Source organism: Asterias amurensis, chromosome 8 (genome assembly GCF_032118995.1).
Source record: "Asterias amurensis chromosome 8, ASM3211899v1".
NCBI lineage: Eukaryota > Metazoa > Echinodermata > Asteroidea > Forcipulatida > Asteriidae > Asterias > Asterias amurensis.
In genome coordinates this window covers 8906708-8930005 of record NC_092655.1, presented here as the reverse complement: position 1 = coordinate 8930005, position 23298 = coordinate 8906708, and the positions used below count along the sequence as shown (strand labels likewise).

The 23298-nt window shown below is 38.9% G+C and overlaps 2 protein-coding genes across 2 annotated transcripts in view; both read left to right on the top strand.

Moving 5' to 3' along the window:
* Positions 1 to 8432, top strand: part of LOC139940815 (meiotic recombination protein REC8 homolog) — a 418728-nt gene extending 410296 nt beyond the window's left edge. Inside the window, exon 17 of the mRNA XM_071937199.1 lies at positions 6776 to 8432. Coding sequence (XP_071793300.1) covers positions 6776 to 6858 — 83 coding nt within the window. The 3' untranslated portion in view covers positions 6859 to 8432. The remainder of the gene's footprint in view (positions 1 to 6775) is intronic.
* A 2968-nt stretch (positions 8433 to 11400) lies between these two features.
* Positions 11401 to 14562, top strand: LOC139940839 (uncharacterized). Its single transcript, XM_071937220.1, has 2 exons — positions 11401 to 13029; positions 14557 to 14562. Exons 1-2 carry the CDS (start codon positions 11401 to 11403, stop codon positions 14560 to 14562), a joined length of 1635 nt encoding a protein of 544 aa, XP_071793321.1.
* The last annotated feature ends 8736 nt before the right edge of the window (positions 14563 to 23298 follow it).

Sequence of the window (23298 nt, the reverse complement as noted above, 5' to 3'; positions counted from 1 at the left end):
TGAGTTTTAATCCGCGGTCATCAAGAACATTGAGGACTCGCTCGAGGTTGTGAAGATGCTCTCTATCATCACGACCTGTCACAATCATGTCGTCAAGTATGCACTGCACACCTGGAATTCCTTGGAGGATTTGTTCCATAGTACGCTGCCATATGGCTGGGGCGGATGCTACTCCAAATGCAAGGCGATGCATCTGAAAAAGTCCCTTGTGTGTGTTGAGTGTCAACAATTTACTTGACTCATCCTCCATAACCATGTGTAGATATGCTTGAGTCAAATCAAGCTTGCTAAATCTTTGTCCACCTGCGAGTGTTGCAAATACATCTTCAATTTTAGGCAAGGGGTAATGGTCAATCTTTAAGTTCGCATTGACTGTAACCTTGAAATCACCGCAAATTCGAACTCCGCCGTTTTTCTTTGGAACTGGTACGATAGGCGTTGCCCATTGACTTGTGGCAACTGGAGTTATTATATGTTCACGTTCCAGTCTTTCTAGTTCCATCTCAACTTTAGGTCGCAGTGCATATGGCACTTGTCTTGCTTTGAGAAATACGGGGGACGAATTGTCTTTGAGCGTTAGTTTCCCTTTAATGCCTTGTAACTCACCAACTTTATCACTGAATAGCTTCTCATGTTTCTTGAGCAGCGAGTTGAGGTGAGTGTCTCTCATATCCATGGAGGAGGTTCTCATGGCTAAAATACTTGGCCAGTCCAATTTTACTGTAGCGAGCCAATCACGACCGAAGAGGGGAGGACCACCTCCTTCGACAACGTACAGTTTCTGTGTACAACTCTGTTCTTTGTACTGGACATGTACTGTCAGCAATCCTGCAGGGGAAACTCTTTCTCCTGTATATGTTTGCAACTTTACTTTTGATGGTTGCAGAGTTACTGTCGGTAAGAGTTTTCGATAGTCAGCCATTGAAATGATCGAAATGGCAGATCCTGTATCAACTTCCATGGTGATCGGGATATTGTTGACTTTCGGTGTGACCCATATCGCTGTGCTCATGTCACACCGAGAATTTACATTGTTGATATTGACTCTTCCGATAAAAATGTCATCATCCTCCTGTTCATCATTTGGAATGTTCTCCATGACTTTTGTTGACTGCGCCTTCCCCTGGTAAGTATGCTTACGTCTGTTTGTATTAGGTTTGAACGTTTTGTTCGAAGGGGTCTGTGGTGGCTTTGAACGACATGCAGGCGCAATGTGGCCTGGTTTCCCACAGGAATGGCAAGTTGCGTCTTTAAATCGACACTGATCTGGGCTGTGATTTGACCTTCCACAGCGGTAGCATGAAGCTGAAGATTGGGAGCGTGATTTCACATTAAATTTGTGAACAGTAGAATCAGGTTTTAACTGCTGACGAAGCTCAACTGCATCCTTAGCAGCTGTTTCCATTGCAGTGGCCATTTCCAAGGCTTTGTTTAGTGTTAGTTTTGCCTCAGCGAGCAGTCGCTTCTGGATACTCCCTGCCCGTAACCCACACACAAATCGGTCACGGAGGGCATCATTCAAATAGTCACCAAAATTGCAATGTTCAGCAAACCGTCGAAGTTGAGCGAGGTAAGTACTGACGCTCTCACCCTCAAGTTGTTCTCGCTTGTGAAAACGAAAACGTTCAGCGATGACAAGTGGCTTGGGTGACAAGTGTTGTGATAAAATTTCAACTAACTCCTTGTATGTCTTTGTGGATGGCTTGTTTGGCGTAGTTAAATTTTTCAAGAGCCCATACGTCTTTGGTCCAATAAGGCTGATAAGTGCAGGCACTTTCTTGGCTGCTGGGATTGAGTTCACATCAAAATATTGTTCAAGCCTTTCAATATATGTGGGCCAGTCTTCCTCTGTCCCATCAAAGGGATCAATTCTGCCAATCATTGATGAAGCCATGATCTAGAATGGTAGCTCAAGTTCACAGAATTACATGTAACAGCAATCGGCAATGCGTACGCCACACGAGTAGAGATGAACTGTCAGATTCAGTCTATGTGTATATGTACATACTCTCACTGGTGTTGTAAAACGGATCAAGAGTCACTCCAAATTTCCACATTTTATGCAGCTACCCTGGCGAATTTGTACATTAAATTTGTACTCTTAAGATCACAATACTTAGATCTTTAACATAGCAGGCTAATAATCCTTACCTCGTCGCCAGTTGTGGTGTATTTACGTGGAGAAATACTTAAGTGTCAGAGTAGCCTAGCACACAATAGCTGCCATTTTGAGAAGTGGTTTATTCACATAACCTTTGACCTGTATACATACATGGACTGTGCACTACATATCTATATATTCATGAGCCGTTCATAAAGTAGTGCCACAGTGATACATTACAGAGATGGTCTCAACTATAGTTGGGACAGTCATTGTTAACAGTTGGGACAGTCGTTACTCTAGTTGGGACCCCAGGTCCCAACTGTAGTAATGACTGTCCCAACTGTAGTGAGGATAAACCAAATTTATATTATAGTTTTTTATTTGGTAGAGATGGTCTCAACTATAGTTGGGACAGTCATTGGTACAGTTGGGACAGTCGTTACTCTAGTTGGGACCCCAGGTCCCAACTGTAGTAATGACTGTCCCAACTGTAGTGAGGATAAACCAAATTTATATTATAATTTTTTATTTGGTAGAGATGGTCTTAACTATAGTTGGGACAGTCATTGGTACAGTTAGGACAGTCGTTACTCTAGTTGGGACCCCCAGTCCCAACTGTAGTAGACTTGATTCAAGTCCCATTCTCGTGTGAGAGGTCCCTAAGCTATTACCTCAACTTACTATATAACAACACGCAGCATACACAGTACAGTGCGCACTCGCCGTCAAAATGTGGTCCCGAGAATGGGACTTGACAAAGTCGTTTCTTACTCTGCACGTTGTTATTGGAAAATCTCCCCAAATGGGGAGATGTACAAAACCAATGGGAGCATGGAAGCGCTGCCCTGCCGGTAAAGTATTCATTATACGCTGTGACATCACAGTAGAAGACGTTGTAAGACACGCGTCTATACGCGACACGCAGGTGGGGCGGGTAAACTCATTAGCAGGCAAGGGGGGTGTCGGTGTCATAAGTCGTTTTATTGCACTTCCCAAAATTCAAATTTTGCAAACAAAACCGACCCCAAATGTATGTTACAACGTATTACTTAAATTCAAATATACATTTAGTGCTTTCTTTTTTATAATTAATTGGTTATTAAAAAATGTATTTCAATCATCAACTAAGTACTTAACCCACAAATGACAAATGAACTAGTCGTCTTTTTGGGTGCGTTTGATTGGTAAAAACGTATCACGTAACATTGTTACATATTCATAAGTGAATACATTTACATACCAGGCGACTGCGACATCGTCAAGTCCCTGTCCCGCATGCGGAACAGGTTTTTTTCTGGGGATGGCACGGGATTGGGACTTGAGTCAAGTCTACAACTGTAGTAAAAACTGTCCCAACTGTAGTGGGGATAGACCAAATTTATTTTATAATATTTTATCTGGTAGAGGTGGTCTCCAGAGATGCCAAGTCCAGAGGCCAGCTATGCGTGAGAGTTTTCAAAGTTCACTACCACCCCCCCCAAAAAAAAGATACCAGTCTTAGAAGGCCTTTCAAAATCGCCGCCCAACTTTTTTTTCTTTTTTTTTATAAAATAAAAAAAGTTTAATTGTGGAAGTAGACGTAGATGGGACCGACAAATAAAAAGAAACAGGAAAAAAGACGGGCAAGTGTACGGCTTCTTGTTTCACAAAGCACTCAAAGGTTCGTCGTGACTCAGAGTGTCCCTCAACTTACCCCCCTCCCTTCTCACCACGCTACTTGCAGAACTACATACACAGGACTCGGGAAAGTACTGAGTATACAGTGTTAACACACATCAGTGTATGGGTAAAAACCAAAAGTTAATATTCATTATCCCCGATGCCAATTTAAAAATCTATTATATCGTTGCGGTACCCGCTGCCAAAACATAGGATTCGAACTGCCTCTAGCTCTTGGACAGCCTCGGTGGCCTAGTTGGTAGACACTGCTCTAGAACTGCAAGGGTAGCGGGTTCGAATCCCACCCGAGTAACATGCCTGTGATATTTTTTCATAGGACTCGGGAAAGTACCGATCGCGAGTATACAGTGCTAACACACATCGGTGTATTGGTAAAAACCAAAGCAAAATTCTTTATCCCCGATGCAAATTAACATCTATTATATATACACAATGATTTTTAGCGGGTGCCGCACTGAGGTATAACGGGACTGGGAAAGAACCACAAGCGGGACCCGCCCGAAAATGGAAAACATGGTCATAAAGTGGCAAGCAAAAAACAATGCCAATGCAATGGATCGCTGGGACGAAGGCTCACATACAGGGGCTTCGGTTAGATGGGACGGGAGAGGGAAGGGGCTCAAGGTGGGACAGGGGATGGGGAATGGCAAACAAATTAACGGGGCTGGGGATAGGCCTACAGGAAAGGAAAAAAGGACTTATAAACGATACGGGATAGGAAAGTATAAACTGAACGTGGAAAATTAAACGAAACAGGAAATAAACGGGAAATGGGAAAGAACCAGAAGAGGGACCCGCGAGGCGAAACTGGAAAATTTGGAGCTAGTGCTTTCAATGGACCAACAACATAAACTAGACATGATTGCATTTGTGCACAAATGCAGAGCTGTTTCGTTAACATTTCCAAATTACTCAACTGAATTTGAAATTCCTTTTGTATTTCAAGCAGTTATGACCTATGTAGTCTATTTAAAAAAGGAATAAAGATTAAACCATGGTCAGTTTAAAGGTGCAAAATTGAAAAAAATAATAACAAACCATGTGATGACGTCATCGTAACGTCATTTCACAATTTAAAGAACTTGCTAATATCTAATAACCTAGCAAGTTTCAACATGATCGCATTTATACTTCAGGAGTTACGCGATGTGGCATAAATAATAAAAATATTTGGATTAAACCATGTTCAGATAGCAATTTATGTGTTAAAGGTGCAAAAATGGAAAATAATCATAAAAATCATGTGATGACGTCATCATGACGTCATTTCACAATTCACAAGAAATTGCCAATATCTAACAATCTACTAAGTTTCAACATAATCACGTCCGTCATTACTTCGAGGGTTATACGACTTAAAAAAGTGCACCTTTAATGCCGCGTCACGTGTGTGTAAAATTTAAAGTGATTACATAAAACTTCACCACAGACATCTTCAAAAAGTCCATTTATGAAGAGTTTTCAACCTGCCGCTAGAGGGCGCTATTGCAATTTGTGACGTCATCAATATTTTTTTTGAACTGCCCACCCTTGCTATAACACAAGTCTTTGAAAAGCAACTTCATAACTTTTACCACTTTTGAATTACAGGGCACTTCCGTTTTTGGCCCGTTTCGACCGCAAGTAGAGGTCATGTGAGGTCACGCACACGAAACAAAATGAAGACCTAATTTATCCCTACCCAATCCCGCAAACAGAAACCTAAGGTCTCTTTTGGCTGATTTGATATAGATTTTCAAATATTTAACATAAAACACCTTTAAGATGACGTCACATGACGGTGACGACGTCATCATGACAGAATTCATGCTTTAGGATCATTATTGCATCATTACCTTCCATCCCTGAAAGTTTCATTGCAATTGCTCTTTAGGAACTATGCAAAAAATAGATTGTACTGAAACAGACAAACACAAAAAATACAACTAGACATATGAATGCATTTGTGCACAAATGCAGAGCTGTTTCTTTAATAACATTTTAAAATTTCTCAACTGAGTTTAAAATTTGTTGTGTATTCAAAGCAATTTGCCCAATGTGGAATAATTTAAAAATAAAAATTGGACTATACCATGTTCGATAGCAATTGATGTGTTACAGGCGCAAAAATGGAAAAATTCATAAAAAGTTATGTGATGACGTCATCATGACGTCATTTTACAATTCACAAGAACTTGCCAATATCTAACAATCTACAAAGTTTCAACATAATCGCGTCATTACTTCAAGAGTTATACGACTTCAAAAAGTGCACCTTTAATGCCAAGCCACGTGACCCTCAATGACGTCATTGATCTGAAACTTCACACATATGATGCCTGCTCGACAGTTAACGTGTGTGTAAAATTTAAAGTGATTACAAAAAACTTCACCACAGACATCTTCAAAAAGTCCATTTTGAAGAATTTTCAACCTGCCGCTAGAGGGGGCTATTGCAATTTGTGATGTCATCAATATTTTTTTTTAACTGCCCACCCTTGCTAGACACTCACGTCCTTGAAAAGCAACTTCATAATTGTTACAACTTTTGAATTACAGGGTACTTCCGTTTTTGGCTCGTTTTGACCGGAAGTAGAGGTCATGTGAGGTCACGCACACAAAACAAAATGAAGACCTAATTTATCCCTACCTAATCCTGCAAACAGAAACCTACGGTCTCTTTTGGCTGATTTGATATAGATTTTCAAACATTTAACATAAAACACCTTTAAGACCGGTGATGACGTCATCATGACATCCTTGCTTTAGGATCATAATCGTGGAATACGGAAAAATATAGCGCATCTGCATCCCATATCATACTCGTCCTTCGGCCTCGTTGGATAGGACGCAGAAGCGCTATATTTTTCCGTATTTCACTCGCGCTTGTGTGATAACTTAATATATTTAACATTAAACACATTATTAACACTGTATATTAACAGTAAAATATTTGTGTATTATACATTTGGTAACAATCAAGATAATGAATATACCTCTGTCACATTGCAGATTATGCCACCTATAAGCTCATCTTGATCCAACAAGCATATACATATGGGGATATGTACATCACACGTGGATTACCCTTGTAAATGTCACGCAATATGCTGATTTAGTAGCTGTTCATTGTTGGATTAATTCTACTGCAAGAGAAGCTGTTACAGTCTACTTTTAGATTATGTTGATCCATTGTGCAGGTTGTTTACAACATATATTAAATTCAATGAACACAAAACAGGTAATTTTTTTACACTGTACAAAAAGTACACTTATTTTGTTCACAAGTCAAGCGAACAATGCTCTGTTGTAAAGAAAATGGACAAGTTCTCCGTTGAAAAATGATTGTGGCAAATTCTTTGTTTTAAAGCAACTGTAGCAACTTCTTTGTTGTAAAGTGACTGTAGCGAGTTCTTTGTTGTATAGAGACTGTAACAGGTTCTTTGCTGTAAAGTGACTGTAACAACAACTTCTTTGTTGAAGTGACTGTAACAGGTTCTTTGTTGTTAGTGACTGTAACAAGTTCTTTGTTGTAAAGTGACGGTAACATTTTCCGTTGTTGTAAAGTGACTGTGACAACTTCTTTGTTGTAAAGTGACGGTAACATTTTCCGTTTTTGTAAAATGACTGTGACAACTTCTTTGTTGTAAAGTGACTCCTTTACAATTTCTTTGTCGTGAAGAGACTGTTACAAGTTTTTTTTTTTTAAGTGACTGTAGCAAGTTCGTTGTTGTTAAGTGACTGTAACAAATTCTTTGTTGTAAAGTGACTCTAACAAGTACTTTGTTGTAAAGTGACTGTAGCAAGTACTTTGTTGTAAAGTGACTGTAGCAAGTACTTTGTTGTAAAGTGACTGTAGCAAGTACTTTGTTGTAAAGTGACTGTAGCAAGTTCTTTGTTGTAAAGTGACTGTAACTGTTTCTGAAGTGTTAAGTGACTGATATTTCCTGTTAGACAGTTGCAGACATGTTGAATGTGACTTCGAGTGAGTTCCTTGGATTTTATACTAACATGCTTTTTTGATGTAAGATGTCACATTTTGTGTGTATTCCAATGGGTGTCATTGCAATTGTTATGTCTTCTTTTAGCAAAATGATATGGGTTTAAATGATAGGGACTGTCATAAATATAAATGTAAATGAAAAGTCCACAACATGTGTTTTTATGTATTCAATGTTTTAAATGTTAGTCAATATGTATTTTAACTATGATCATATTTACAAAAACGTTGGCTTTTAAAACTTTAATCTATGACCATTGTACAGTTAAAAACAATGAACTTTGTTGTTATTTAAAATGCAGTTTTCCTACATTTGTTGTAAAAACAAATTATTGTCAGAACAAATTCTGTTTTTGGCTAATTATTAAGTATTGAGACGTTTTTAACTGCTTATCTTTGCGCAAAGCATTGCCTCTACAAACCACATAAATAGTTTACTGTTGCTGAGGTCCATCATTAAGACCGCTGAACTTAGTACAGCCATTTCAAGCACAATGTCGTTGTTGCATATTTTATGGTAACCATCTTATTTTCTGTTTTTAAAAATCTGCACATTTTGGACGAAATTTTAATGTCTTTTTTTACAAAAATGGTAAGTTTTATGAAAAAGGGACACAACAAAGTTTTGGCACAATGTTAGTGTTCTCATCATGATATCAACTATTAATAAACTTTTGAAATAGCATGAAATGTTATTATTGTTGGTAGTTGTATTTTACAGAGTTGTTAAGGCGTTTTTTTGTGCTAGGGTTCGAATTAGGGCTAGAGACCTCTAACTTTGGAGTGTAATTGTTCTATCAGTGACTCAAACTCTTAAAAAAACTGGAAAAATCCTGATTTTTATATCCGAAAAAAATCTCTTTTTTACCTGGTGCATCCACGTTTTTTTTAACACTTTAATGTTGTTTGTAAGTGTTTCCTCCTCCGTTTTCGCGCATTATTTTTATTCTTCGTCGTCGATTTTTGATGTTTTGATGGATTTTTAACTCGTTCCACCGTGACCTTTTAGTAACCTCAAAATGTGTATCCCGATTTTGTATTCACTCTTGCCAAATAAAAATGGATCTCAAATGGACTCAGCAAGGAAACATCGACGCTGTTACATACAAACGAGCAATTCCACCACCATATCAACATGCATCACCCGGATAAGTACACATGAACTTGAGAGGTGAATCGCGGACCCCCCTCGCCAAGAGCCTGAAAACAGAAAAACCTCCGTACTCGCACGCTTTGTCGCCACATGCGCCACAAATACCAGAGCACCCAGGCGGCCCCTGTTCACAGGGACTAGTGCTGGGTGTTTCCTTCGTGTGATATTGGCGTCCGTTGCGGATCGGACTAGGCACTTGCCCTGGGAGAGGAGATCTGCGGTGACCCATCGGCAAAAGGCATCTGGCTCCCTACTTTTATAATGACCGTGTCTTCAGAGACGGGCTCCGACTCTGTACTTTGCCCTGCTCCAGAAAGACCGTCTTTCCACCAGATCGGGGCCCCGTACAAAACCATATATAAGAGCAAAACCATACAAAAGACCAAAAGCATATATTTTAGAGCAAAGACAAATATATAAGGGTAAAAAAAAACATGTATATAAGTCCAACGAAAATATATAAAGGATCAACTTCATACTTCAATCATTTCTTTACAAAATTGACACCAACTGTTTTCTACAACTTTTGACACCAACTACACGTTCGAAAATATAGTTTAGTTGGTCAAAAAAAAATCGAAAATAGTTGTCAACATTTTTAGACACCACCTATTTTCAAATTCTTTTTGAAACCAACTATTCCCGATTTTTTTTGGACAAAAATATATATAATTCTGATACCAACTACATGTTCGAAAAGAAAATTGACACTGACTAAATGTTCAAAAAATGTCTTTAAAAAATTGACACTAACTACACGTTCAAAAAAATAGTTTGACACGAACTACACAAATATTTTTGAACGTGTAGTCGGTGTAAAACAAATTCTGAAACAGTTGGTGTAAATTTTTAGATGCCAACTATTTACGCATTGCCATTTATTTTCGACCATTTTTGAATGTTTAAGGTGTCCAAAAAATATAAAACAGTTAATGTCGATTTTAAGAATCCAACTGTTTTCGAACTTTTTTGACTCAAATCATTTTCTATTTTTGTTACTTTTTACTAAATTTTTAACTAAAACTAATTTCTAAAATTTTGATACCAACTGTATTCGAAAAATTTCGACACCAACTACACGTCCTTATTTAAAAAAAATTATGTTTTTCCAAAAACAAATTCAACGAAAATTAAAATTTAAAAAATTGAAAAAACGTTAAAGGCAAAAATTTCAATTTATTGTCAATTTTTTACACCAACTACTCGTTCGAAAACAAAACATTTTATTTTCGAACGTGTAGATGGTGTCAAAAAATAAATAAAAGATAAAATAATTTTTTACAAAATATTCAAATTTTAATCTGTTTTACCACAAAACAATTCAACGGGAAAATAAAATTTTAAAAATTGAAAAAACGTTAAAAGGCAAAAATTTCAATTTGTTGTCAATTTTATGACACCAACTACTAGTTCGAAAACAAAACATTTTATTTCCGAACGTGTAGATGGTGTCAAATAATAAATAAAAAGATAACATAACTTTTCACAAATTATTTTTAAAAAAATCTGTTTTCCCAAAAACAAATTCAACGAATAAAATTTAAAAGATTGAAAAAACGATAAAGGCAAAAATTTAAATTTAAAAGATAAAATAATGTTTTACAAAATATTCAAATTTTAATCTGTTTTACCACAAAACAATTCAACGGGAAAATAAAATTTAAAAAATTGAAAAAACGTTAAAAGGCAAAAATTTCAATTTGTTGTCAATTTTTTGACACCAACTACTAGTTCGAAAACAAAACATTTTATTTCCGAACGTGTAGATGGTGTCAAATAATAAATAAAAAGATAACATAACTTTTCACAAATTATTTTTAAAAAAATCTGTTTTCCCAAAAACAAATTCAACGAATAAAATTTAAAAGATTGAAAAAACGATAAAGGCAAAAATTTAAATTTAAAAGATAAAATAATTTTTTACAAAATATTCAAATTTTAATCTGTTTTACCACAAAACAATTCAACGGGAAAATAAAATTTAAAAAATTGAAAAAACGTTAAAGGCAAAAATTTCAATTTGTTATCAATTTTTTGACACCAACTACTCGTTCTAAAAACATTTTATTTCCGAACGTGTAGATGGTGTCAAAAATAAATAAATAAAATAATTTTTCACAAAATTGTTTTGTTTTTTCCCACAAATTCCACGAAAACTTTTTTCTTTACCAAGAATTAACATTTAAGGCAAAAATGCTAACAGTTTTTTAAGAAAATTTTGTTTTCAATTGTTTTGACACACTTCTCGGTCGAAAACAATTTATATCATTTTCGAACATGTAGTTGGTGTCAAAACAATAAATTAAAAAAATGCAAAGAAATCTTCGAACATTATTGGGATTTTTGCCTTTTTTGTTTTATCCAATTTTCCCTTTTTCAGTCAAAATCTTATCTCTTTACTAGTTTTACTATGTTCGGAATTTTTTTCCGACTCGGAATACTAAAAGAATATATAAATATATATATACACAGAACAAGAAACGTATGAATGTCCAGGCTAACCATAAGAAACACACCCATAGACGTTTCCACAGTAAGAGAGCCAGCATTGCTCCTCCTACTGTTAGGTCGCCAGAGACCAATACTGTAGTTAGCCTGTCTGACATGGTCCTCACTGACCCACAGGTTAAACTCCTCTCAAGGGGTCTTAAGTTTTGCCCCACACCCAGAGAACCTAACCAACTTCTTTTCCAACAGGACATGGCCCAATTCAATCGTAGGTTACGCCTACGTGAATACTTTCATGTAGACCCCTCCATGGATGACGAGTCATCTGTGGAGTCCCAACCCATTCCCCGCAACCGCTTCAAGGAAAAGAGCACTTGGGTACCCCCTAAGAACCGAGATGTGTCTCTAGAGACATACATCAATTCGGTTAACTCCGAGGTTCTTAAGGCCCCCAGTACCCCTACTCCCAATAACCTCCCCCAAGATGAGCGGCACGCCCTTACACAGCTCCGCCAATCACCAGACATAGTGATTAAACGGGCTGACAAGGGATCCGCAGTTGTAGTCATGAACACACATGACTACATTGCCGAAGGCCTTAGACAGCTCAGTAACACTGATCATTACATTGAATGTGCTTCTGACCCCACTGAATCTTTCTCCCAAGATATCAGTGACACCCTGGTTAGGATTTATAACGCCAATGGTATTGAGAAAGATACATTTAACTATCTTCTCCCACATGACCCCCGTACAGCAAGGTTCTACCTTCTACCTAAGATACATAAGCCCAATAACCCGGGGAGACCTATTGTATCTGGGAATGGTAGCCCCACAGAGCGCATTTCTGAGTTTGTCGATAGCTTCCTCAAACCCTTAGTCTGCCGTATTCCTTCCTTCATCAAGGATACCAAAGACTTTCTCCACAAACTAGATGAGGTCAAGCACCAAATACCTGACTCTGCCATTTTGGTTACTTTTGATGTTTCATCACTGTATACTAACATACCCCATCATGAAGGCATGAGTGCATGTGTCTCTGCCCTCAATGCTAGTAATCAGTCCCGCCCCTCAGTGAGTCATATTAAGGAACTCATGAGCCACATTCTAATGAAGAATAATTTCACATTTTCTGACAGGCATTTTCTACAGGTACAGGGTACTGCCATGGGTACCAAGATGGCACCCTCATATGCCAACCTATTCATGTCTCAGTTGGAGGACAGACTCCTTTCCTCCGCCCCCAACCGACCACTAGTTTGGTGGAGATTTATTGATGATATTTTCTCCATCTGGGGTGGGGACCAAGACAGCTTGGATGAGTTTATTAACCATATCAACTCATTTCACCCCACCATAAAGTTCACTACCGAACAATCTCTCACCAGTGTGAACTTTCTAGATGTGACAATAACCAAGTCTCTTAATGGCCTTGTCACAGATGTTTACAGTAAACCCACCGACACCCACCAGTACCTTCTCTCCAATAGCTGTCACCCTAGTCACTGTAAGAAGGCCATTGCTTACAGTCAGGCCTTACGTATCAGGCGTATCTGTTCCACAGATACCCTGTACAAGAGGCGCTCATCAGAGCTAAGGAAACACCTTGTATCTAGGGGACACAGCGAACGTAGGGTCCAACTTGCTATCAACAGGGCTCTCAACGTACCTCGTCATACTCTGTTGACTAACACTGGAGCTAAAAAAGCTCCGACCAATAGAGTTGCTTTGGTCACCACCTTCCACCCCAAACTACCCAAACTTCCCTCAATTCTCAATAATAACATGCCTATACTTCACTCCTCCAGCAGGTTACACTCAGCAATCCCTAAGGTTCCCATGGTTGCATTCCGCCGCCCTAAGAACCTTGGTGACATACTAGTCAGGGCCAAACTTCCCCCAGGTACAGTCCAAACACAACCCCCGACAGATATACTGGGCTGTCATAAATGTACCCGTTCCAAATGCAGAACGTGTCTGCACATTAAGCCCTCATTTAAGGTGAAGAGTCATACCACTGGCTCTTCATACAACATCAAGACCGACTCTGAATGTAGCACATCTAATGTAGTCTATGTCATATCATGTAAGAGATGTGGGCTACAATATGTGGGAGAGACTAAGACCAAACTTAGTCTTCGCTTTGCGAATCATGTCTCTTCCATAAAGACTAAGAAACTGTACCCAGTCTCTATCCACTTCAACAGCCCCAATCATAGTGTCAGTGATGTTGAACTTCTGGTGATTGAAGCTTGCAATGGTGATGACACACACTGCAAGAGTAGAGAATCACACTGGATTCACCAACTCAAGACAGTCAAACCCTTTGGACTTAACATAAACACTGGTGTTAAATAACTTCTCATTAACCTCCACTTCAATTCGGCCTAAGAACTTATATGTTGTATATATTCTGTACATAAAGTATAAATTAATCTTGTTTAAAGTTGTTTTTATAAATTCATCACTGTAACTATCTGATGTAAGTAACCCCCCCCCCCCCTTTTTTTCCACAGGTCCCTCATACCTATTTTTCAAATCATCATACCTTTGATCTTGCTATTCTTATTAATTGACCATTGTTAGTTGCATCATGATGCAACTTGCTCTCTAATCCTACCCTTTCATGTCTCCCTGCATTGTTGTCGAACAATACATTTACCACTTTTATGGTCCAGTAACCCATCCTTTCATTCTAAACATCCTTTGTCCTCGCCACTTCACTCCTATTGGTTCATAGCCACCAACATTGTCTCTGAAATAGAAACTTTGATTGGCTGTTATTTTCCCGCTTCTTTCTGGATCCTTCCCTTAATCCCTTTCCCCCCCCCCCCTCTCTCTTTCTATAAATGGATATGTATTTGTTTGTACTTGTTTTATGCCTCTGAAGAAGGTCCGGATTGGATCGAAAGCTAAGGCCATCTACCCTATTCATTATAAATATATATATATATGTATATGTTTTTGAACGAAAAAGAAAAAAACTTCAAAGTATTATTATCTTATTTTTTAATCTATATAATTGTAGATTTCAATTATTTGTTTATGTAAAATATACTTTTGGAGCAAATCAACAAAACCAACATTGCAATCTTACGAAAACATTTGATTTTACTAACAATCTGATCGAGATCGGGTATGCCATTTAGTTTATCTAAGTAAAACTGAACAATCAACCTTGTTTATTTGCAGAAATAAATGATCTCAAAGCATGGGAGAGGTTTGAAATTTTTCAAGTCTTTAGATTCAGAAAGTAAATTTTAAGTGCCTTCAAAACATATTTGGAAACCATGAAACTTTTAAGCATCATGAAACCATGACAACCATTCATCCAGAAAATGTGAACCTTGTTTACAATAGGTGTGACCTACATTTTTTCAGTAGTTTACATTTTGTGTCATAAGTTACACATAAAACGAAAACGAAAAGTTTCATCATATCAAAAGTTGATGTGGTGTCACAGGTAACATCGTCTATAGTTTGCCTCCAATCTCGCCGAGGTTGAACGGGTGGAATCTAAGAAGTTCGAAAATTGCTCACCCCTTATCTGACAATAGCCCATACAAACCCAGCGTGATTTGAGACGGAAAGTCTTTGAAGGCTGAAACTACAAATTTTAAACGTAAATTAATACAAACTAATAAAATCACACAATGCCACAAAAGAATGGTAAAATAACGAAGGTACATATATGTGTTGATTGTAATTGAAATTGTGTAAGTCAACACTATCACACGCCAAAACAGTTAATTACAAATGCAAGAAAATAAACATTGAAAAAAGTATTCCCACAATTTACTGTAAAATTAGCACAGACTCAAAACAGCTGCATTTGAGGCTGGAATTGTAAAAACATTGAAATTCAATTTATGTGAATTATTGTAATTGAAATTTTGTAAATCAAAACCTGATCGCATTTGGTCCAAAAAGAGTCCTTAAAATTAAACATTTAAAACAGCAACAAAATGACTTGTTAAATTGGCCCAAGACCATTGTAACGTACAAATTAAATAACACGAAAATCGACAAAGCATGTTCAAACTTTGTTGAAGCGAGCTCAAATCGTCAAAGGCAGCCTATTGTTCAAATTACCCATGAAGCAGGAAAAAAACATTCATATTAATATCCGACATTTTGAGATACTTCTGAAGTCATCATTTTCAAAATGTGCATACCAGTTCGTGCAAACCAATTCGTGGAAAACGTTTACTTTCTAAGGAAGCCGTTTCTCACAATTTCTATCGCTATTAACGGCTCCCCATAAATAGAACGTTACCAAAATATGTTTTAATAGTGTTCTCAGTGAGATTATGTTCTCATTCTCCTCAAAAATTAATACTTAAAGGGAAAGCTACAATTGTCTTCAACCTGTGAACCTTTAATCTGTTGATACGAGTTTGAGACTTAGAAGTAATTCAGAATTGCAACATATACAGGGAATTTGAAATACATTTTAGAACGGGGAAAGCCGTTTCACTCTGATGATATCTGAGGTAGCGAAAAATACCCATCCATGAAAAGGCAAAAGGGGGGAGGGGGAGTGGACACTATTGGTTATTACTCAAAATAAATATCAGCAAAAAACCTCGGTTGATAATGAGTAATGATGATAGGGTGATAGTATAAAAACATTGTGAGAAACGGCTCCCTCTCAAGTGACGTAATTTTCGAAGAGAAGAAATTTACATCGAATTTAAATTTGAGATAGAATTTGATGTCTCGAAATCACAGAACTTGGTTTGACCATCTTTCATAGTTATCTCGCAACTCCGACGACCAATCGATGTTAAGATACACCAAGTGTAAAGACTGGTCTGACATTTACCAACAGTGATTATTGTCTTTAAAGGACAATGTGGGTACTTTTTCAATCCAATTTCCCGTCATGGCGAGGTTCTGTAGTTTTTAAGATGTCAGTAAAACAAGTCACAAAATACTTTTCGTCTCACAGGATGTTAAAGCCAAATATTTTAAATTTGCTCAGATCGAGCTTAGATTAGTTTTGTACCAAGAAACTTGGTGTCCTGAAGCGACTGGTTGAATCGCAGCGTCATCTGAGAAGAAATATTTTAAATTTGCTCAGATCGAGCTTAGATTAGTTTTCTTCAAAGAAACATGGTGTCCTGAAGCGACTGGTTGAATCGCAGCGTGATCTGAGAAGAAATATTTTTAAATTGCTCAGATCGAGCTTTGATTAGTTTTCTACCAGAAATATGGGTGTGCTGAAGACACTTGTTGAGTTGCAGCGTGATTTGAGAAGAAAAATTTTAAATTAGCTAAGATCGAGCTTAGATTAGTTTTCTACAAAGAAACATGGGAGTCCTGAAGCGACTGTTTGAATCGCAGCGTGATCTGAGAAGAAATGTTTCAAAATTGCTCAGCTCGAGCTTAGATTAGTTTTCTACCGAGAAACATGGGTGTCCTGAAGCGACTGGTTGAATCGCAGCGTTATCTGAGAAGCAATATTTTAAATTTGCTCAGTTCGTGCTTAGATTAGTTTTCTACCAGAAATATGGGTGTGCTTGAAGACACTGGTTGAGTTTCAGCGAGATCTAAGAAGAAATATTTTAAATTAGCTCAGATCGAGCTTAGATTAGTTTTCTACCAGAAACATGGTGTCCTGCAGCGACTGGTTGAATCGCAGCGTAATCTGAGAAGAAATATTTTAAATTAGCTCAGATCTAGCTTTGATTAGTTTTCTACCGAGAAACATGGGTGTCCTGAAGCGACTGGTTGAATCGCAGCGTGATCTGAGAAGAAATGTTTTAAATTTGCTCAGATCGAGCTTAGATTACTTTTGTACCAAGAAACATGGGTGTCCTGAAGCGACTGGTTGAATCGCAGCGTGATCTTAGAAGAAATATTTAAAATTTGCTCAGATCGAGCTTAGATTAGTTTTGTACCAAGAAACTTGGTGTCCTGAAGCGACTGGTTGAATCGCAGCGTGATCTGAGAAGAAATATTTTAAATTTGCTCAGATCGAGCTTAGATTAGTTTTCTTCAAAGAAACATGGTGTCCTGAAGCGACTTGTTGAGTTGCAGCGTGATTTGAGAAAAAATATTTTAAATTAGCTCAGATCGAGCTTAGATTAGTTTTCTACAAAGAAACATGGGAGTCCTGAAGCGACTGGTTGAATCGCAGCGTTATCTGAGAAGAAATATTTTAAATTTGCTCAGTTCGTGCTTAGATTAGTTTTCTACCAGAAATATGGGTGTGCTGAAGACACTGGTTGAGTTTCAGCGTGATCTAAGAAGAAATATTTTAAATTAGCTCAGATCGAGCTTAGATTAGTTTTCTACCAAGAAACATGGGAGTCCTGCAGCTACTGGTTGAATCGCAGCGTGATCTGAGCAGAAATATTTTAAATTTGCTCAGATCAAGCTTAGATTAGTTTTCTACCAAGAAACATGGTGTCCTGCAGCTACTGGTTGAATCGCAGCGTAATCTGAGAAGAAATATTTTAAATTAGGTCAGATCGAGCTTAGATTAGTTTTCTACCAAGAAACATGGGAGTCCTGCAGCTACTGGTTGAATCGCAGCGTGATCTGAGAAGAAATACTTTAAATTTGCTCAGATCAAGCTGAGATTAGTTTTCTACCAAGAAACATGGTGTCCTGCAGCGACTGGTTGAATCGCAGCGTGATCTGAGAAGAAATATTTTAAATTTGCTCAGTTCGTGCTTAGATTAGTTTTCTACCAGAAATATGGGTGTGCTGAAGACACTTGTTGAGTTGCAGCGTAATTTGAGAAGAAATATTTTAAATTAGCTCAGATCGAGCTTAGATTAGTTTCGTACAAAGAAACATAGGTGTGCTGAAGACACTGGTTGAATCGCAGCGTGATCTGAGAAGAAATATTTTAAAATTGCTCAGATCGAGCTTTGATTAGTTTTCTACCAAGAAACATGGGTGTCCTGAAGCGACTGGTTGAATCGCAGCGTGATCTGAGAAGAAATATTTTAAATTTGCTCAGATCGAGCTTAGATTAGTTTTGTACCAAGAAACTTGGTGTCCTGAAGCGACTGGTTGAATCGCAGCGTGATCTGAGAAGAAATATTTTAAATTTGCTCAGATCGAGCTTAGATTAGTTTTCTACCAGAAATATGGGTGTGCTGAAGACACTGGATGAGTTTCAGCGTGATCTAAGAAGAAATATTTTAAATTTGCTCAGATCGAGCTAAGATTATTTTTCTACCAAGAAATTTGGTGTCCTGAAGCGACAGGTTGAATCGCAGCGTGATCTGAGAAGAAATATTTTAAATTAGCTCAGATCGAGCTTAGATTAGTTTTCTACCAAGAAACATGGGAGTCCTGCAGCTACTGGTTGAATCGCAGCGTGATCTGAGAAGAAATATTTTAAATTTGCTCAGATCGAGCTTTGATTAGTTTTCTACCAGAAATATGGGTGTGCTGAAGACACTGGATGAGTTTCAGCGTGATCTAAGAAGAAATAGTTTTAAATTGCTCAGATCGAGCTTAGATTAGTTTTCTACAAAGAAACATGGGAGTCCTGAAGCGACTGGTTTAATCGCAGCGTGATCTGAGAAGAAACATTTTAAATTTGCTCAGATAGAGCTTAGATTAGTTTTGTACCAAGAAACTTGGTGTCCTGAAGCGACTGGTTGAATTGCAGCGTGATCTGAGAAGAAATATTTTAAATTTGCTCAGATCGAGCTTATATTAGTTTTCTACCAGAAATATGGGTGTTCGGAAGACACTGGATGAGTTTCAGCGTGATCTAAGAAGCGAATTTTGCATGACTCCACACAGGAAAGTTGTTCAGGATGCTCAACTTGGTCGATTTGCACCGTCAAAACGCGATTTCCAGAGTTGACTATTAGAAAAACAAGATGGCCGCTCTTCCCTTTTCCCTGCCCGGGGAATAAACTTTTTAATTTTCGTGGCACCCCGAAAAGCCGAATTAGCGTGATTACTTCTTGCGGATACCCCACCCGAGTGTGCCGGTGCAAATTTGAACCACGCCAATGTTTTACTTTGGCGGTAATCGACGATTTTTGGTCAAATTATGACGTCACTTTTGCACCAAAAAGTTGTAATTCCCAAGGTTTTGCGAATTTTGCATGACTCCACACAGGAAAGTTGTTCAGGATGCTCAACTTGGTCGATTTGCACCGTCAAAACGCGATTTCCAGAGTTGACTATTAGAAAAACAAGATGGCCGCTCTTCCCTTTTCCCTGCCCGGGGAATAAACTTTTTAATTTTCGAGCTCCCGAAAAGCCGAATTAGCGTGATTACTTCTTGCGGATACCCCACCCGAGTGTGCCGGTGCAAATTTGAACCACGCCAATGTTTTACTTTGGCGGTAATCGACGATTTTTGGTCAAATAATGACGTCACTTTTGCACCAAAAAGTTGTAATTCCCTAGGTTTTGCGAATTTTGCATGACTCCACACAGGAAAGTTGTTCAGGATGCTCAACTTGGTCGATTTGCACCGTCAAAACGCGATTTCCAGAGTTGACTATTAGAAAAACAAGATGGCCGCTCTTCCCTTTTCCCTGCCCGGGGAATAAACTTTTTAATTTTCGTGGCACCCCGAAAAGCCGAATAAGCGTGATTACTTCTTGCGGATACCCCACCCGAGTGTGCCGGTGCAAATTTGAACCACGCCAATGTTTTACTTTGGCGGTAATCGACGATTTTTGGTCAAATTATGACGTCACTTTTGCACCAAAAAGTTGTAATTCCCAAGGTTTTGCGAATTTTGCATGACTCCACACAGGAAAGTTGTTCAGGATGCTCAACTTGGTCGATTTGCACCGTCAAAACGTGATTTCCAGAGTTGACTATTAGAAAAACAAAATGGCCGCTCTTCCCTTTTCCCTGCCCGGGGAATAAACTTTTTAATTTTCGAGCTCCCGAAAAGCCGAATTAGCGTGATTACTTCTTGCGGATACCCCACCCGAGTGTGCCGGTGCAAATTTGAACCCCATCAATGTTTTACTTTGGCGGTAATCGACGATTTTTGGTCAAATTATGACGTCACTTTTGCACCAAAAAGTTGTAATTCCCAAGGTTTTGCGAATTTTGCATGACTCCACACAGGAAAGTTGTTCAGGATGCTCAACTTGGTCGATTTGCACCGTCAAAACGCGATTTCCAGAGTTGACTATTAGAAAAACAAGATGGCCGCTCTTCCCTTTTCCCTGCCCGGGGAATAAACTTTTTAATTTTCGTGGCACCCCGAAAAGCCGAATTAGCGTGATTACTTCTTGCGGATACCCCACCCGAGTGTGCCGGTGCAAATTTGAACCACGCCAATGTTTTACTTTGGCGGTAATCGACGATTTTTGGTCAAATAATGACTTCACTTTTGCACCAAAAAGTTGTAATTCCCTAGGTTTTGCGAATTTTGCATGACTCCACACAGGAAAGTTGTTCAGGATGCTCAACTTGGTCGATTTGCACCGTCAAAACGCGATTTCCAGAGTTGACTATTAGAAAAACAAGATGGCCGCTCTTCCCTTTTCCCTGCCCGGGGAATAAACTTTTTAATTTTCGTGGCACCCCGAAAAGCCGAATTAGCGTGATTACTTCTTGCGGATACCCCACCCGAGTGTGCCGGTGCAAATTTGAACCACGCCAATGTTTTACTTTGGCGGTAATCGACGATTTTGGGTCAAATTATGACGTCACTTTTGCACCAAAAAGTTGTAATTCCCAAGGTTTTGCGAATTTTGCATGACTCCACACAGGAAAGTTGTTCAGGATGCTCAACTTGGTCGATTTGCACCGTCAAAACGCAATTTCCAGAGTTGACTATTAGAAAAACAAAATGGCCGCTCTTCCCTTTTCCCTGCCCGGGGAATAAACTTTTTAATTTTCGAGCTCCCGAAAAGCCGAATTAGCGTGATTACTTCTTGCGGATACCCCACCCGAGTGTGCCGGTGCAAATTTGAACCACGCCAATGTTTTACTTTGGCGGTAATCGACGATTTTTGGTCAAATAATGACGTCACTTTTGCACCAAAAAGTTGTAATTCCCTAGGTTTTGCGAATTTTGCATGACTCCACACAGGAAAGTTGTTCAGGATGCTCAACTTGGTCGATTTGCACCGTCAAAACGCGATTTCCAGAGTTGACTATTAAAAAATCAAGATGGCCGCTTTTCCCTTTTCCCTGCCCGGGGAATAAACTTTTTAATTTTCGTGGCACCCCGAAAAGCCGAATTAGCGTGATTACTTCTTGCGGAAACCCCACCCGAGTGTGCCGGTGCAAATTTGAACCACGCCAATGTTTTACTTTGGCGGTAATCGACGATTTTTGGTCAAATAATGACTTCACTTTTGCACAAAAAAGTTGTAATTCCCTAGGTTTTGCGAATTTTGCATGACTCCACACAGGAAAGTTGTTCAGGATGCTCAACTTGGTCGATTTGCACCGACAAAACGCGATTTCCAGAGTTGACTATTAGAAAAACAAGATGGCCGCTCTTCCCTTTTCCCTGCCCGGGGAATAAACTTTTTAATTTTCGTGGCACCCCGAAAAGCCGAATTAGCGTGATTACTTCTTGCGGATACCCCACCCGAGTGTGCCTGTGCAAATTTGAACCCCATCAATGTTTTACTTTGGCGGTAATCGACGATTTTTGGTCAAATTATGACGTCACTTTTGCACCAAAAAGTTGTAATTCCCAAGGTTTTGCGAATTTTGCATGACTCCACACAGGAAAGTTGTTCAGGATGCTCAACTTGGTCGATTTGCACCGTCAAAACGCGATTTCCAGAGTTGACTATTAGAAAAACAAGATGGCCGCTCTTCCCTTTTCCCTGCCCGGGGAATAAACTTTTTAATTTTCGTGGCACCCCGAAAAGCCGAATTAGCGTGATTACTTCTTGCGGATACCCCACCCGAGTGTGCCGGTGCAAATTTGAACCACGCCAATGTTTTACTTTGGCGGTAATCGACGATTTTTGGTCAAATTATGACGTCACTTTTGCACCAAAAAGTTGTAATTCCCAAGGTTTTGCGAATTTTGCATGACTCCACACAGGAAAGTTGTTCAGGATGCTCAACTTGGTCGATTTGCACCGTCAAAACGCGATTTCCAGAGTTGACTATTAGAAAAACAAAATGGCCGCTCTTCCCTTTTCCCTGCCCGGGGAATAAACTTTTTAATTTTCGAGCTCCCGAAAAGCCGAATTAGCGTGATTACTTCTTGCGGATACCCCACCCGAGTGTGCCGGTGCAATTTTGAACCCCATCAATGTTTTACTTTGGCGGTAATCGACGATTTTTGGTCAAATTATGACGTCACTTTTGCACCAAAAAGTTGTAATTCCCAAGGTTTTGCGAATTTTGCATGACTCCACACAGGAAAGTTGTTCAGGATGCTCAACTTGGTCGATTTGCACCGTCAAAACGCGATTTCCAGAGTTGACTATTAGAAAAACAAAATGGCCGCTCTTCCCTTTTCCCTGCCCGGGGAATAAACTTTTTAATTTTCGAGCTCCCGAAAAGCCGAATTAGCGTGATTACTTCTTGCGGATACCCCACCCGAGTGTGCCGGTGCAAATTTGAACCACGCCAATGTTTTACTTTGGCGGTAATCGACGATTTTTGGTCAAATAATGACGTCACTTTTGCACCAAAAAGTTGTAATTCCCTAGGTTTTGCGAATTTTGCATGACTCCACACAGGAAAGTTTTTCAGGATGCTCAACTTGGTCGATTTGCACCGTCAAAACGCGATTTCCAGAGTTGACTATTAGAAAAACAAGATGGCCGCTCTTCCCTTTTCCCTGCCCGGGGAATAAACTTTTTAATTTTCGTGGCACCCCGAAAAGCCGAATTAGCGTGATTACTTCTTGCGGATACCCCACCCGAGTGTGCCGGTGCAAATTTGAACCCCATCAATGTTTTACTTTGGCGGTAATCGACGATTTTTGGTCAAATTATGAGTGACTTTTGCACC